This window comes from Gekko japonicus, unplaced genomic scaffold (genome assembly GCF_001447785.1).
Source record: "Gekko japonicus isolate JY-2015 unplaced genomic scaffold, Gekko_japonicus_V1.1 scaffold418, whole genome shotgun sequence".
Lineage (NCBI taxonomy): Eukaryota > Metazoa > Chordata > Lepidosauria > Squamata > Gekkonidae > Gekko > Gekko japonicus.
In genome coordinates, this window is record NW_015167544.1 from 916,702 (window position 1) to 931,496 (window position 14,795).

At 41.5% G+C, this 14,795-nt stretch overlaps 1 protein-coding gene across 1 annotated transcript in view; it reads left to right on the forward strand.

Annotated features, from left to right (window-relative positions):
- PXYLP1 (2-phosphoxylose phosphatase 1) overlaps positions 1–14,795 on the forward strand; it is a 143,621-nt gene that overhangs the window by 101,678 nt on the left and 27,148 nt on the right. Inside the window, exons 3-4 of the mRNA XM_015413623.1 lie at positions 7,713–7,874; positions 8,782–8,908. Of these exons, the coding sequence (XP_015269109.1) occupies positions 7,713–7,874; positions 8,782–8,908 (289 nt within the window). The remainder of the gene's footprint in view (positions 1–7,712; positions 7,875–8,781; positions 8,909–14,795) is intronic.

The window sequence follows — 14,795 nt, forward strand, 5'->3', positions numbered from 1 at the left end:
TTAGCACTGGTTATATTCTCACAATATTGTGACATTCATAATGATGTGTTTACTATAAACTGGGAGGCCTTTATTTAAAGCTGTCAGAGCAAATTTTTGCACATTTCTGTTGCCTGAAAGCTTTGCCTGTACAAGAATCCTTGTACAGTCTGCTGCTTCCTTATTATGCACTTAAGAGTGTAATTAAAAAAAAAATTGTTTGGGTACTTATAATGTAGTATGAAATCTCCTGTATTTCAAAATTCCTTGAAGATTACATACTATACCTATCTATCTATCTAGTACTGCTCATACGGCTATCACCTTTAGCAGAAATTAGAATCAAAGAAAATATTCTGAAAGACCTTAGTATTATTTCTCTTATATTTGATTATTGTGTCTATGAATTCTGCCACTGAGAGGGTGACACGATCATTGATAATAGTAGCCATGACACCTGGGCTCGCACATTTAGCAGTTCCATATCTTTAAAGGGTGACTAAATTAGCCCTCAACTCATCGAACATAGGGCACTCCATAATCATATGTTCAATGGTTTCAGTTGTATGATATGAGCATCTGCATGTTCTGTTAGAGTATGATACTTTATTATATCTGCTCTCCAAAACTGCCAAGGGAAGAATGTTCAGCTCTACTTAGTTTTGGGACTGTCAATTGATAAAAATATTTTTAATTTGTCTTCTGATGTCTTTAGTTTCTATATTTTTAATCATATAATTTGTTATTCCTAGGTATTTCATTTTCTTTTCCAATAGTTGATCCCATTGGCTGTAATGTGTGTCTGCTTGGATAAGCCCGAGTAGATCCTTAGATTTAAAAACCTTTACTTTAAAGAAAAAGGCTTTAATCCAAGCCCTAGCTTCCATCGATAATTTGCCTAGTTCTGCTCTCAGTACTATACCTGAGACACATCTAGGAGTAGCCAATAAGTGTCAGAAAAAGTCATACTGGGTGGATTTTTTCAGAAGCGTCCTGAATCCAAATTTCCGCACCATACAGGAATTGATTTAGAATCTTAGCATTAAATACCTTTAAGGCCGAGGGGACAAATTGGCCTCCTGATGAGTAGAAGAATTTTACAATTGTCTTCCCTACTCTCAAAGCTGTGTTACTTGCTAGATCCAAGTGTGTTCTCCATGTAAGAGATGCTTCAAAGTGGATTCCCAGATATTTAAATTGATTGACCTGTTCCATAGGTTTATTTATTTATTTATTATTTCAATTATATCCCGCCTTGCCGGACAAACTGGCTCAAGGCGACGTACAGACGTTAAAATTCAATAAAAAAATAAGTACAATAAAATTCACATAAACATCATAAAGTGCTAATAAGTACAATACAGGTGATGGCGACTTTCAGTACACAATCCAATGGTGGAAGGCAGTATCCAATGGTGTGTCATAAGGGCCCTGAGATGTTCCAGTGACACATTCGTCAGTGGTGGCTCCTAATTGAACGCCTGGTGGAAGAGCTCCATTTTACAGGCCCTGCGGAACTGTAAAAGGTCTTCCAGGGCCCTGATGTCCTCCGGAGCTTATTCCACCAGGGCCCTGATGTCCTCCGGAGCTTATTCCACCAGTGTGGAGCCGCCACTGAAAAGGCCCTAGCTCTTGTAATGGCCAACCTGGTGTCTTTCAGGCCAGGGAGACTCAGGCAATTTTGCAACCCTGACCTCAGTGCTCTCTGGGGCACATATGGGGAAAGACGGTCCCTCAGGTAGACAGGCCCCTGACCATATAGAGCTTTAAAGGTCAAAACCAGCACCTTGAAACAAATCCGGTAAGCTATTGGCAGCCAGTGCAATGCCTTCAGCACAAGCTGGATGTGGTCTCATATAGAGAGGCCCATCAGCAGCCTGGCTGCCGCATTTTGCACTAGCTGCAGCTTCCGGATTTGAGACAAGGGCAGCCCCATGTAGAGGGCGTTGCAGTAGTCTAATCTCGAGGTGATCATAGCATGGATCACTGTTGCCAGGTCATTGCGTTCGAGGAAGGGAACCAACTGCCTAATCAGTCGTAGATGGTAAAAGGCTGCCTTGGCAGTGGCTGCTACCTGGGCCTCCATTGTTAAGGTGGTGTCCAGGAGCACTCCTAAGCTCCTAACCCTCAGCGCTGGCACCAGTGGTGCCCCATCGAAGGTCGGAAGTGGGATCCCTACCCCCGACCTGCTCCGACTCAGGCACAGGACCTGTCCGTCTTCATTGGATTCATTTTCAATCGGCTCAGACTAAGCCAGCTTGCCATGTCCTGAAATGCCCACTCCAGGTCATCTGGGGTAGAGTTGGACTGACCACCCAACAACAGCTATAGCTGGGTGTCATCCGCATATTGGTAACACCCTAGCCTATGCCTTTGGGCAGTCTGGGTGAGGGGGCGCATGTAGATGTTGAATAACATCGGGGATAACACCACCCCTTGAGGGACCCCGCAAACCAGCGGGTGCCTCTGAGACGTCTGCTCCCCTAATGCCACCCTCTGTCCCCAATCTTGGAGGAAGGAGACGAGCCATTGCAAGGCAAGCCCCTGGATCCCAGTGTTGGCGAAGTGGTGGATCAGTAACTGATGGTTGACCATGTTGAACGCCGCCAACAGGTCCAACAGCAACAGTACCGCCGCACCGCCTCGATCCAGATGCCTCTGGAGGTTGTCTGTGAGGGCGACCAGTGCCGTCTCTGTCCCATGGCCTGGCCGGAAGCCGGACTGAAACAGGTCTAGCATGGAAGTGTCATCCATAAAGCTCTGCAACTGAATCGCCACTGCTCTCTCAAGTAATTTGCCCAAATAGGGCAAATTGGAGACCAGCCGATAGTCAATTCAGCTGGGTCCAAGGATGGTTTTTTCAAGAGAGGGCAGACTATCGCTTCCTTGAGTGTCCCCGAGAACAGTCCCTCGGCGAAGGTCTTGTTGATAATATCCCTGAGGGAACCAGAAGGCATGCATGGGGCAGCGGAGCAACAGGATTTTATCTGCAAAACGGCTCGCAATAGCCTCACAGCCAGTGTCCAATTCCTGAGCATTTGCTCTGCTCTGTGGCAGCTCAGTTAACAATAGAATAGTTCTAAACAACTGTGTTGGGCGTGACCTAGCAGATGCAACCGCAGCTACGTAGAACTCTCTCTTCACAGCTTTGACTGCCATCTCATCGGATCTCATAAACGTCCTATAGGATGCTCTTGTTGCTTTGTCACGAGCCGCCGCCACCGTCTCGCTAGTCATCTGAGTCCTTGTTTCATCAGCTGCAGCTCTTTGGTGAACCAAGGAGCCCACTTAGAGCGAGGGCACAGAGGGTGTCAGAAAGCAATCTCTTTGATGGCTGCCAAGAGCCAACCATGCCAGTCCTCGACTAGCTCATCTAATGAGCTGCCAGGGAGCATAGGATCCCACAGAGCCATATTAAGCCACTGAGGCTCCATTAGGCTCCATGGGCAAGCCAAAATACGCTCGCCACCCAAACAGGGTTGGGGTGAAACATTCACACAGGCTTTCGGGGCATGGTGGTCCGACCATGGCACTGCCAAAGCAGTGATCTGGTCCACTGTAACCCCCACCATGAAGATCAAGTCGAGCATCTGCCTGGCCCGATGAGTGGGGGACCATTATATATTGGATGAGTCCTAGTGCCACCATTGACGACACCAGGTCTATCGCCGGTACAGAGGCTGCATCATCGGCATGGACATTGAAGTCACCCAAGACTGTCAGCCTAGGGTACTCCAATGCCCAGCCCGACACAGCCTCAACCAGAGATGGCAAGCTATCGGTTGGTGTGTTAGGCAGTCAGTACACCAACCAAATAGCCAGAATCTCCCCGGCTTCCCATACCTGGCCTGAGCACTCAATGCCTGCAAGCTTCACCGGTGGAAGTGCCCTGAAGGAGTAGCCTCCCGAATGAGTAGCGCCACTCCTCCTCCCACCCTTCAGTCCGCGATTGGTGAAGGACCAAGAACCTGGGCGGAGCCAGCTGGGAGAGAGCTACTCTCTCCCCATCTTGCACCCAAGTCTCGGTCACGCACGCCAGGTCCACTCCCTGCTCTAGTAGGAAATCCTGGAGGGTTGAGGTCTTATTTTTTATGGACCTGGCATTACACAACACCAATGTTGGAGGGGGGTCCTTAATCCCAGCCCCTCTGTCTGCCACTCTCGAAATGGGATGCAGGCTGGAAGGGGGCTGAGCTTCTCTGTTTCTCCGCCTCCTTCCTGTGGCTTCCTGCCTGGTTGGCCTGCTATGTCCCATTTAAAGATTTTCCCCTTTTTCCTTTTGGTTGAATACTATGACCTTGGATTTTGCCACATTGATGGACAAGCCCTCATAATAACAGTAAATCTCGAATTTTTTTATCAGCTAGCGGAGACCCACTATTGATCTAGATATTATCACTGCATCATCAGCGTATAGAAGGATTGGAACTTCGTGCTTGGATAAATGTGGGAGATGACATGCTTCCTTCAGGATACAGGGTCTGAGATCATTTATATATAAATTGAACAACAGGGGTGCAAGTAAACATCCCTGCTTGACTCCTTTGTCTAGGATGAAAGGCTCCGATAGCTGTTCTAACTCCCCACATCTAACCCGGGCAGAGGGATGGTTATAGAGCTGTTGAATTAAGTAAAGGAGATGTGGTTCAATGCCATATTTCTTCAGCTTTTCCCATAGCCGGGGTCTAGAGATTGTATCAAGCGCTGATTTTAGGTCCATGAAGGCAGTTGCCAACATGCCTTCTCCAGAACTCATGTATTTATCAACCAAGAACTGGAGGGTATGGCAGTGGTCGATAGTACTTGCTCCTTTTCTAAAACCAGCCTGTTCCTTTCCCAAAATATTGTTTCCTTCAACCCAAGATTCCAGCTTTTCAAGAAGCATTACAGCATAAAGTTTTCTTAAAGTGGATAGCAAGCTTACTGGACAGTAATTCATCGGGTCTATTGGGTCCCCCTTTTTTATAAATTGGAACAATTATTGCACTGCACCAGATTTCTGGCATATTTCCCACATTGTTTATTTCAGTGGAAAAGGCAGCCAAAATCTGTGCCCACCAGTCTGGGTCAATTTGGAATAGTTCTGCTGGTATTAAATCGGGCCCAGGTGCTTTCCCTTTTTGTTGTTGTTTAATTAAAGTTCTAATCTCACTTGCTGTTACTGGGGGCAATTCCTTCACACCCGATGGCAATATTGGCCTATTATCCTGGGTGTTTCGATTTCCATTTGTGAAAATAGAGGTGAAAAAAGCTACCCAGACAGTGGCTGGAATATGACAGGGTACAGGGAACCGTGTGTTTAGTTCTTTTGCAATTTTGCAAAGTAAGTTATTACTTACTTTAATAAGTTTCCTGCATCCAGAGTGCTGTGTTATTCTCCCGGTCTCCAGAACAGCTAATACAGATGTGACACCCTGGAAACGTTTATTGAAAAATTGTATGTCTCAGGTCTGCTTGTGACTGGTCCATGCTCAGAAATTCAGTTTGCATTCTGAGCTGGAGAGTAACTCTTCAGTGAAAAGGGTGCTTAATTTGTAATGCAGTGAATCATTACAAGCGAGATAAATTCATATTGTGAAAATAGGTAAACACACGGTTCAGTGATAATGCTCAGGACTTACTGTCACAGTCCATGACTGAAATTAGTTGCAGACTTAAAGTTTTATGTATATTACATTCCCCTCTTGTAATGAACAGAAGAGATATTAAGTGGTCATAGGGATGTAGATTTAAGAATGTGCCCAGGATGGCAGCAGTTCTTAAATTGGCTCAGCACATGGCAAGATTTCCAGTAGAGTGTTTCCAGGTCTGCCTTGTTTCTGAACTGGTATCACTGAACACTAACAGCTCTGATCCATATGTACCTTATCTGTCTCTCCCAGACTGGTTTTTTTTGTATATCCTCCAGTAGGTTTTCATACTCATTCCATGTCTCTCTACCCAACCTTGCTGCATATATCTACCTTTTACTGGAACTGACATTATATTAAAGAGATGATCAAACATGAAAAGACTTATCAGTCTTTTACTTCTGCTTTCTACTGATCATTTATTTATTTATTTATCTATCAAATTTATACCCTGCCCACATGATAATTACCATGAGGATTTTAGAGACAGTAAAGGCCCTTTATTTGGGGGTGAAGAGTAACTAACTTTAAAAAAGAAAGAAAAAAAAAGAGTAACTAACTTTGAGTAGTTTCTGGCATGCATGTTTTCATTTCCATGCTGCTGAAAATTTGCAATGTAACATTTTTTCCCCTGTGAGGCTTTCCATCTCAGTGTGAACAGCTTTGAATAGCTTGGTTGCACGGAACTCAAAGAACCTTCTGTGTTTAAGGTAAACGTTCAGAAAAGAAAGTCTAGGCTAAAACGGTTCCTTGGGCTACTAGCTATTTTCGTTCTACTTGTAGTTTCAAAAGAAAAACAGATTGGGAAATGGACTTGCTTTTCCTCCTAATTTTAGGTAAATGTATATAATAGCATCTACTGGATGATTTTGCTGTAGAATCTTTTCGTTTGGTAGTGGTATTTTTTATTGCAGCAAATTTTAGTAATATTCCAAATAAAAATAAAGCAACTCATAATTAATAATTGAAAGTATGTGAAATCTAACCATTGTGTCTTCCAGGTTCTGTATTATATTTACTGTTTAAATTGGAATCTTATTGAAAGCTCACTGCTTCTAGTGTTATGGTATTTTACATGTGTAATGTGGTAGCCAGTTTCTTTTAACTACTGTTGTAAGATTATGGGATAGGGTGGGAGTAGTAACCAGAGAAAGGTTTTGAATGTACAAATTGGAGCTGCACCATTGAAAATGTCAATCTTAAATATTTTTGTGGTGGGAAAATGTTTTCTAGGATAGAATGTGGCTATTTCCATATGTCTTCTTGTCCCACTCATCCTGCACCTATGTCAAAAGTAGCAGGGATCCCCTGGAAAGAGATGGATTGCTTCCAAAAGAGTCTCTCCTTTTGAAGGGACAAGATTAAGTATATTGGGGGGGGAGTAAATTCTGAAAAAGTAGAAGTTGGAATTAAGAAAAACAGGAACCCTTCAGGTTTTTGTGTTTTGTTTTTGTGTTGTTATTTTTTTTAGATACCAGACTTGAATAGCTGTACTAATAATTGGAGGTGTTATTAGTGCAGTCCTATGTAGTGTTGCTTCAGTCTAAGTCCACTGACATCTAATTTTTGTACTGCATATTTAGTTAAAATACTGTGGTTTAGTATATGTAGGGACTCGTAATAATCTTTTCAACAATGTGCTGTGATTAAAGACATGGTGAAATTAGCAAGGCCTAAGCATGGGAGTTGGGGACCCTAGGAGGGTCCAGTAAGCCATGTTATGGCTTACTTAAGACGTTTCAGAAAATGAAAATCTTTTATGACTCATGACAATGTATATATGTGTTGGAATTGGGTAGGAGATGCCTGTTTTAGGTTTGTTCCAGGCTCAGAGAAATGATGCTTGAGCACAGGAAATCATTTTTTGAAGACATGTAAAACCAATGATCTAAACTGATTCTCTAATTCAGGAATCTGTTTCCTTGTTTATTTATGTATTTACGTGCTTGAGTTTTGCAGGTAAATACTAACCTGTAATAAATGCTGCTTGTTTGATTTTATGTGGGTAATTAAGTCAGTAACATGCTCCCCCCCCAGTGGCTTGTGGACCATAATAAAGACTGACTGGCTGACTGACTGACTGCTTATTTATATTTATTTTAGTACACTTGATCCCTGTTAACCCAGTCAAAGAAGATGGGTTGAACTCCAAGAACCGAAAAAGGATAATGCCCGATCCTTTGACAGAACCCCCTCCTATAGATCCCATTTATGAAGCTAAGTTTTATTGTAACATCCCCAGTATACCTGAGCGCAGCATGGAAGGTAAATTTATCATAGTATTGCTATTTACACTTTTATTTCTATGAAATGAATTGTGATTTGATTTTACTTTCTAGTCTCCCCACACTGTGTGGTCTTTGGTAGTTATCATGTTGCATTGGCCATTAAAATTAAGGTAAAAAGCTTAAAAGTAAAAAGGGGGCAAATTCTGTGTTAGGAATTATTAGTTAAGGGACTGAAAACAAGAATGCCAGTGTAATACCTTTTAAAATATCTGTGGTGTGGCCACAATTGGAAATACTATAGGTTGCTGTATCTCAGATGCAGTATTGTAGTGCTGGAGAAGGTGCAGAAAAAGGCAACCCAAATGATCAAGTGGTTGGAGCATCTTCCCAAGAAAGAAGGGCTAAGGCTTTTAAATTCAGGGAAAAGGAGAGTAAAGAAGAGTTACTTAGAGATATGTAAAATTGTGCATTGGATGCAGAAAATTGGATAGTCAGAGATTTTTATCCTTGTTCCATAATACTAGAATTCATAAGTTGCTCATCTGCATATCGGGATAGATAAAAGGGTGATTAGCTTTTGGGACTTGCTGCTGTGGTGATGATTCCTAATTTAGTTGGGTATAAATTGGGTTTAAACAAATTCATGGAAGACTGTTAGCCACTATGACTAAATGGAACTTCCATATTCAGAGGTAGTAATACTATGAATAGAGTTACTGGAGGTTAGGAACAAGAGGATTGGCATAATATGGCAAGTGGGTTGGCATAATATGGCAAGTCATACATTTTTATGCTTAATATGTGGATGTCATGGCAGAGATGATCTGTCCACCCTTCTATGCATTCAGCACGTTTCAAGTGTGTGTAAAGAGCTTATGCTTCTTGGATCAAGTTACGACATTTGAAAGTAATGTATTGCTATTATTTAAATTTGTCTTTTGTAGGTCATGCACCTCATTATTTTAAGCTGGTGTCTGTTCATGTGCTGATTCGCCATGGGGATCGATACCCTCTTTATGCCATTCCCAAAACTAAAAGGCCAAACATTGACTGTACATTAGTGCCTAACAGGTACGTATTCAGTTTTACCATTTCTCTGTGGGTATTAATGTAAAGTTCAGCAGAAAGGAGGGTCCAGTAAAAAATTATAAGCATTGGTACTGAATTTCCTTATGCCCAGGCTTCTAAACAGCCAAGCCGTGGGAACAGGCTGCCCTCACTGCTCAGCTGTTTCTGTTCTAAACAACTGAGTCCCAGGAGTCCCCACAGCTCAGCTATTTAGATCAGAAACAGCTGAGCTGCAGGGACAGCCTGCTCCTAGCTCAGCTGTTTAAAGGGGCTTTCAGGGGCTGGCTGCCCAAGAAAGCCCCTTTAAACAGCTGATCTGTGTGGAGCAAAGCACTCCCATGGCTCAGTTGTTTAAAGGGGCTTTCTTGGGCAGCCTACCCCAGCCAGCCTCAGAGCCGTTTAAACCCCTGCTTTCTGCTCTCCATGGCTATTTGGTTTAAATGGATCCCGGCCACTCCTTTCTGCTCCCTGCAAAAAGCTGCAGGGAATGGAAAGCAGGGGTTTATATGACTCCCACCCATGTAAAGCAGACTGAGCTCAACTTTTTTTCGTGATGAGCAGAAAGCTCTGCTCTTCACGAACTGCATCAAAATTCATAAATGTTCGTGGTGGTTCTTCAGTTCATGAACATTGTTTCATGAACCACAAACCAGCCAAAATTCATGATGAATTTTAGTTTGTCAGCCGGTTTGTGCTAAGCATGATATAGCAAACATGCTAGGGTGTTTGAGATAAGCAGAACGTCACCTTCTCCTGATTCAAGAATATTTTGTGCATTGCTTGTAAGGAAGACAGAAAAACTCATTTCCTAAAAAACAACAGAGGAAATATTTTAACATAATTATAGCCTAGCTATAATAATAATAATAATAATAATACGTAGGGGATAGGAAAGACAACATATAATCCATTTTAATTGCACACGCCGTAACTGCATGGTGGAAATGTCTCTGGCTTGGATCAGTCATGTCTCGAACAGCTACGTCGACCGGCTTGATGACGTTGGGGCTTCAGGACCCGTATGTCGTATTGCCACACTGCCACCACCTGGCCGGAGCATCCCACTGCAGGGATTTTTCTTGTAGCCAAGTAGTTTCTACCACCTTCCAATCCTGGAGCAGGACGTCCCAACCGACAGCTAACACCTTCCCACAGGGGAGTTGGTGTGCACACCCTCTCTAAGGAGTGGTTCCCATTTTATCAACTCGCCGAGGCTTTCAAATAGCTGGGTGGACAATGAGCTGGGGACAACAGGCTGGCTGCTCACACCAGCACGGGGTTCGAACTGACACAGTTTGGATGTTAAGACAGTGGGATATACCCACTGTGCCACCACTCCCCGCACTGTTACTTTTAAAACCTGGAGGATAGCTGTATTTTTTCACTATATAGTTGCACTTTTTGTGACTATTCAGTAAGCAACGAGGCCTCTCTGAGATAGATAACTTGAGTACAGGTTCTGATTTTAGCTGTGGAAAGCAGCTGTTAGTGGTGCTATGTTTACCTTATATTTTCCTGGATACTTAATGGAAAAACATTAATCATAATGTGCTGTTTGAATCCAGAAATCCCAGATTAGTACAGTTCTAGATAGTCCGTCAGCAAACAAAAACTGGTCACTTCTTTGTATGTTTGTTTGCTTGTTTTTTAGAGCTTTTTTAAGAGAAAGAAACAAAAATGGGCAAAAATGGCGCAGATTGAAAAGAGTGCTTAAAGGTTAATTAGAATTACTAAGTGTTGAGCTGCAATTTGGAAAAATGCCACAGAAGATCAAACTGCTGAGATCTGGTTTTAATATCCCACAGTGAATACATACTGTTCTGTAAAGGTCAAGGATTTTAACACGATCCAACCTTTCAGGCCTTTGTTATCTCTTTATTATGGCAGATAAATATCTAATGGAGTCACCATTTGGGGGATGATACAAGAAACAGGACAGCTAATATTATGTTGTGGTGTATACCTTTCAAAAACAAGTTTTAACGCCTTAAAGTTGGGCACATATAATCTGTGTTGAATTGAGATTAGACCTACTCAATTCTACCAAATTGCATTGGCCATGGGTAAGCAATTAAATTCTCTAATAAGATAAGCAATGAGTAATTCACTAATTGTGATGATAGGATTTTTTAATGAACTTACTCCAGGGAAGGAAACATTAATTGAAGAGAGATAATTCAAAGCCATTTAGAAATCCTACTGGGTTTGACAATCTAAGCTCTAAAATGTTTGCTGGTATATTACTAAAGAAAACATTTTGCAGATTTGGCAAGTGAATGTGGTGATGGCGGATAATTAAACTGCTGTCTCCCCCCCCCACACACACACACTCTTACAAACATAAATGTGGGGTGGGAATCTTAATGGAAAATCTTCCAGTGTTTTATTTTTTCTTGGAATTTTTCCATTTATAAAAAAGAAGAAGAGATTGGATTTATACCCCGCCCTTCACTTGGAGTCTCAGAGCGGCTTACAAACTCCTTTCCCTTCCCCTCCCCACAACAGACACCCTGTGAGGTGGGGATGAATGGCATTGCTAATACAACCTTGGCAGTTTCAAACAAATTAATGTGTTCCCCCCTGCCCACACACACACATGTGATTATCCATGGGAATTGTATGATATATGTTTTTAAACAGGAGGTAGGCAATAAAACCACAAAACCATATAATCCAAATAAAAAATGAAGTAGTAAATTCATCTGGTTGGCTGTACAGGTCAAATTAGAGGCAAAGCTAGAATTATTTATATGTCTTTTCTCACAAGGTGGAAGGGATAGTTTCATTTCAGACTAGTAATTACAGTAACATATAGTGTAATGATGAGGTGTCCCAATGACCTCTGTGAATGAGAGATAATTTTTGTTCAAATAGATAGTGGACAACCACATCCATGGCATGTCAGGCACACCTTTTTGTGTGTGCTAAAATTAGCATCTCAACAGTGTTTAGTATCTTTGATTTTTTCCTTAAATTTAAATCATGTAAGAGAAATACATGCTATATTTTCTTTAAGTTTTCAGCAGTATTATCCTAATAAAATAATTTCCATATAACTCTTTGAATTCTAATCAAGTATTTCAGTTCAAGTATTTTTTGCTAAATTAACATGAGGTACTTTGTTTACTAACTATAAGCCAAAATAAACATGCTAAATCAGTGCACATTCTTTCTAGGGCACTGAATTATTTTCTAGAAGGTTTTCTGATGCTAGTGTTTCTGGAATCTTTTTGAGATTTGTAAAGTTACAAAATTAGTAATAAATGTATTTTTAAAATAACTGGTAGAGTGGAATAGCTGTTCCAAGAAAGTATGTCAGATTGGACATGACACTCAAAGGACATATCCGTGTTTATATGCTTGAACATGTAATATTTCATTGACTTAATGGCTGCCACACATGGGGCAATGGAGGACTATGAATGCTGTCTTCAGTTCACAAATTAAGTTCTGTGCGGCTGCATGATGCACAGTCTACTTTTAAAGGGCTACTTGAAGGGTGGAAGATAGAATACTGGAGCTGCCTGCATGACATTGAAAGGGTGGGCAGAAGATCAGCACTTCCCGAAATAAATGCAAGACTATTTTAGGAGCCCTTTTCAGTAGGGTTTATGAGGCAACACAGTAAGTCAGTACTAACACTGTGTTTTAATGGAAATGTGGTTTTTTCCAATGAGAATGAAAAATATAGATTAGCAGTTATTTCAGCTTAATTATTTTCTCATTGAAATTCATATTTGTTTGAGCTGCTTAGGCTTTGCTTTGTGGTAAGTATCCTATTTGTATTCAGTCCCATTCTTTGTTTCATTTAGTATTCCACAGATGGAGTTCATTAATTACACAGATTATGCTGCAGCCCTATGGACTTTTAATGGGCAGGCAGGATAGCTTAGGGGTCATTCTTGAGCTTTATGAATTAAGAGTTGTGGCATATAAATAGTGTGGAATGAATGTAAGAAAATAGACCAATTCCTTGGAGATTTCTCCTGTCAAATTTCAATTAACATTTTCATTTAAAAAATCAAGGTAGATTTCCATAGGGAAAACATGCTTTTGTGATTGTTCATCAGAATAATTAACTTTCTATAGTACTTTTTAAAAAATCATGTACATAATACCTTATGTTAATTTTGCATGTGACAGTCATAGTGCTCGATTAAAACCTTGCAGAATATCATAATCCAGTTTCATAAAAATGGCCAAAAGAGAATAAGAACACAAAACAAAAAACAGCACAAGCCCTCTCACTTAGTGGTCCCTTGCAGCTGTGCGTTAAAAGCAAACTAAAACAAAATGTGGTTAGCTATAAAGACAGGGGAGAGTTTAATGTGAATAGAAGTGAAAACTTATTGCTGCAGAAGGCAAATATAGGGAACCTGTCCTTAGCAATCTAAGAAATGATAAGAAGTGGTAGTCCGGTATTAAGCACCCTGAATACTTGTCATGGGGCAAGCTAGAAAGGTAAGGACTCCTTGAGATTAAAGTTTGGAGATAAGATTCTGTGTTCCAGAATGGTAGGAGATAAGTAAACAGTTCATTGTGGCCACAGGGTTATGAAATATTAATGTTGCTTTGTATTTTTGTGGAACATCTGTTTTTGCTAGTTGTGTCAAAAGGAAATAGGAAAGACCTGTGTATACATGGTACTCTGGATCAAGCATCATTATGGTGGTTCTGTAGTAATTACTGACTTCCACAGATGGATGAGGCAAAAAACATTTATATTTAATTACTGCAACATTTATGGTATATGGCAGCTGAACTAATTTTAAAAACCCTTACTCTTCATATATGGTTTAACATCATTATGAAACAGTGTTCAGTGGCATACAGAATGACTTTGGCACATCCTTGAAACAGTATTTCAAGATGTTGAGTTAGTCGGATCAAGACTAGGGAGCAGGAAGGCTTCCGGTCTAGCTAAGATGGAGGACTGAAGCGTTTCGCAATCGTGCGAAGCGAGCGACGGCCACTTTTGACAGTTTGGGCAATATACAGCCCAACGCATCACTCCCCAGCGAGGGGGGGGGACAAGCAGGCAGCAGCGCCCTAGAGGGAGTGTGAGGTTGGCGTAATCCAGCTTCGGAAGAAGCTGAATTGGGCTTTGACCTCCTCCCACGAAGAAGGCAAGTGCCAAGCAACTCTATAGTGGCCGATCGAGCCGGGCTACCGGCATAAATTCTTCGTCAGCAGACTTCTTTGAAGAAGGACAACAACTGTGAGTTAAAAGAAACAATGCGAAACCCGTTTTGAACGTGCTAGATAACAAAAACGTGCCGCTTACCTGAACTGAGTTTGGAGTCAATTTGAATTAAGCGGTTGAGCGGAAAATGAATAGTAAATCCCAGAAATCCGATTCCGGAGAGAAAAAAGTTGATTGAAGCCTTTAAAAACTGTAAAAACGCTTATTGTTTAACATTCCTGTGGTGAAGATGGAGCCGTGTGCGCAACTGTAAAATCGAAACTCACGAACAATAGCGTGGGAAGAGCAGGCTGGTGTCACAAAGAAAGAGGTCCGTGTGAAACATCCAGGAAGTTGAATTCCTAGACGGGCATTAGCGAAAGGAAGACAGTGGAACTTTTAAAGGTGCCGGACCGGAAGTGAGTTGTATGCGGAAGGAAGGGCCTGCAAAGTATCAATTTGACCTACTCTACATGAAATTACCATAGAGAAGTTGCGCCCGACATTTTGAGGAGGACTTCAACTAAATTTGCTTTTTTAATATATTTCTAAGGGTCTTTGGAAAGCGTAAACAGAGAGGCATGGAGGACTAAATCTTATCATCTAGAAGAGTGCTTTATTTTGCGAATCTGTGAATTGGAAAGAAATCGCCAAGACGGAGACCAGGAGAGGCAAGAAAAGAGCCGACTCAGACCCAGAACTTAAACC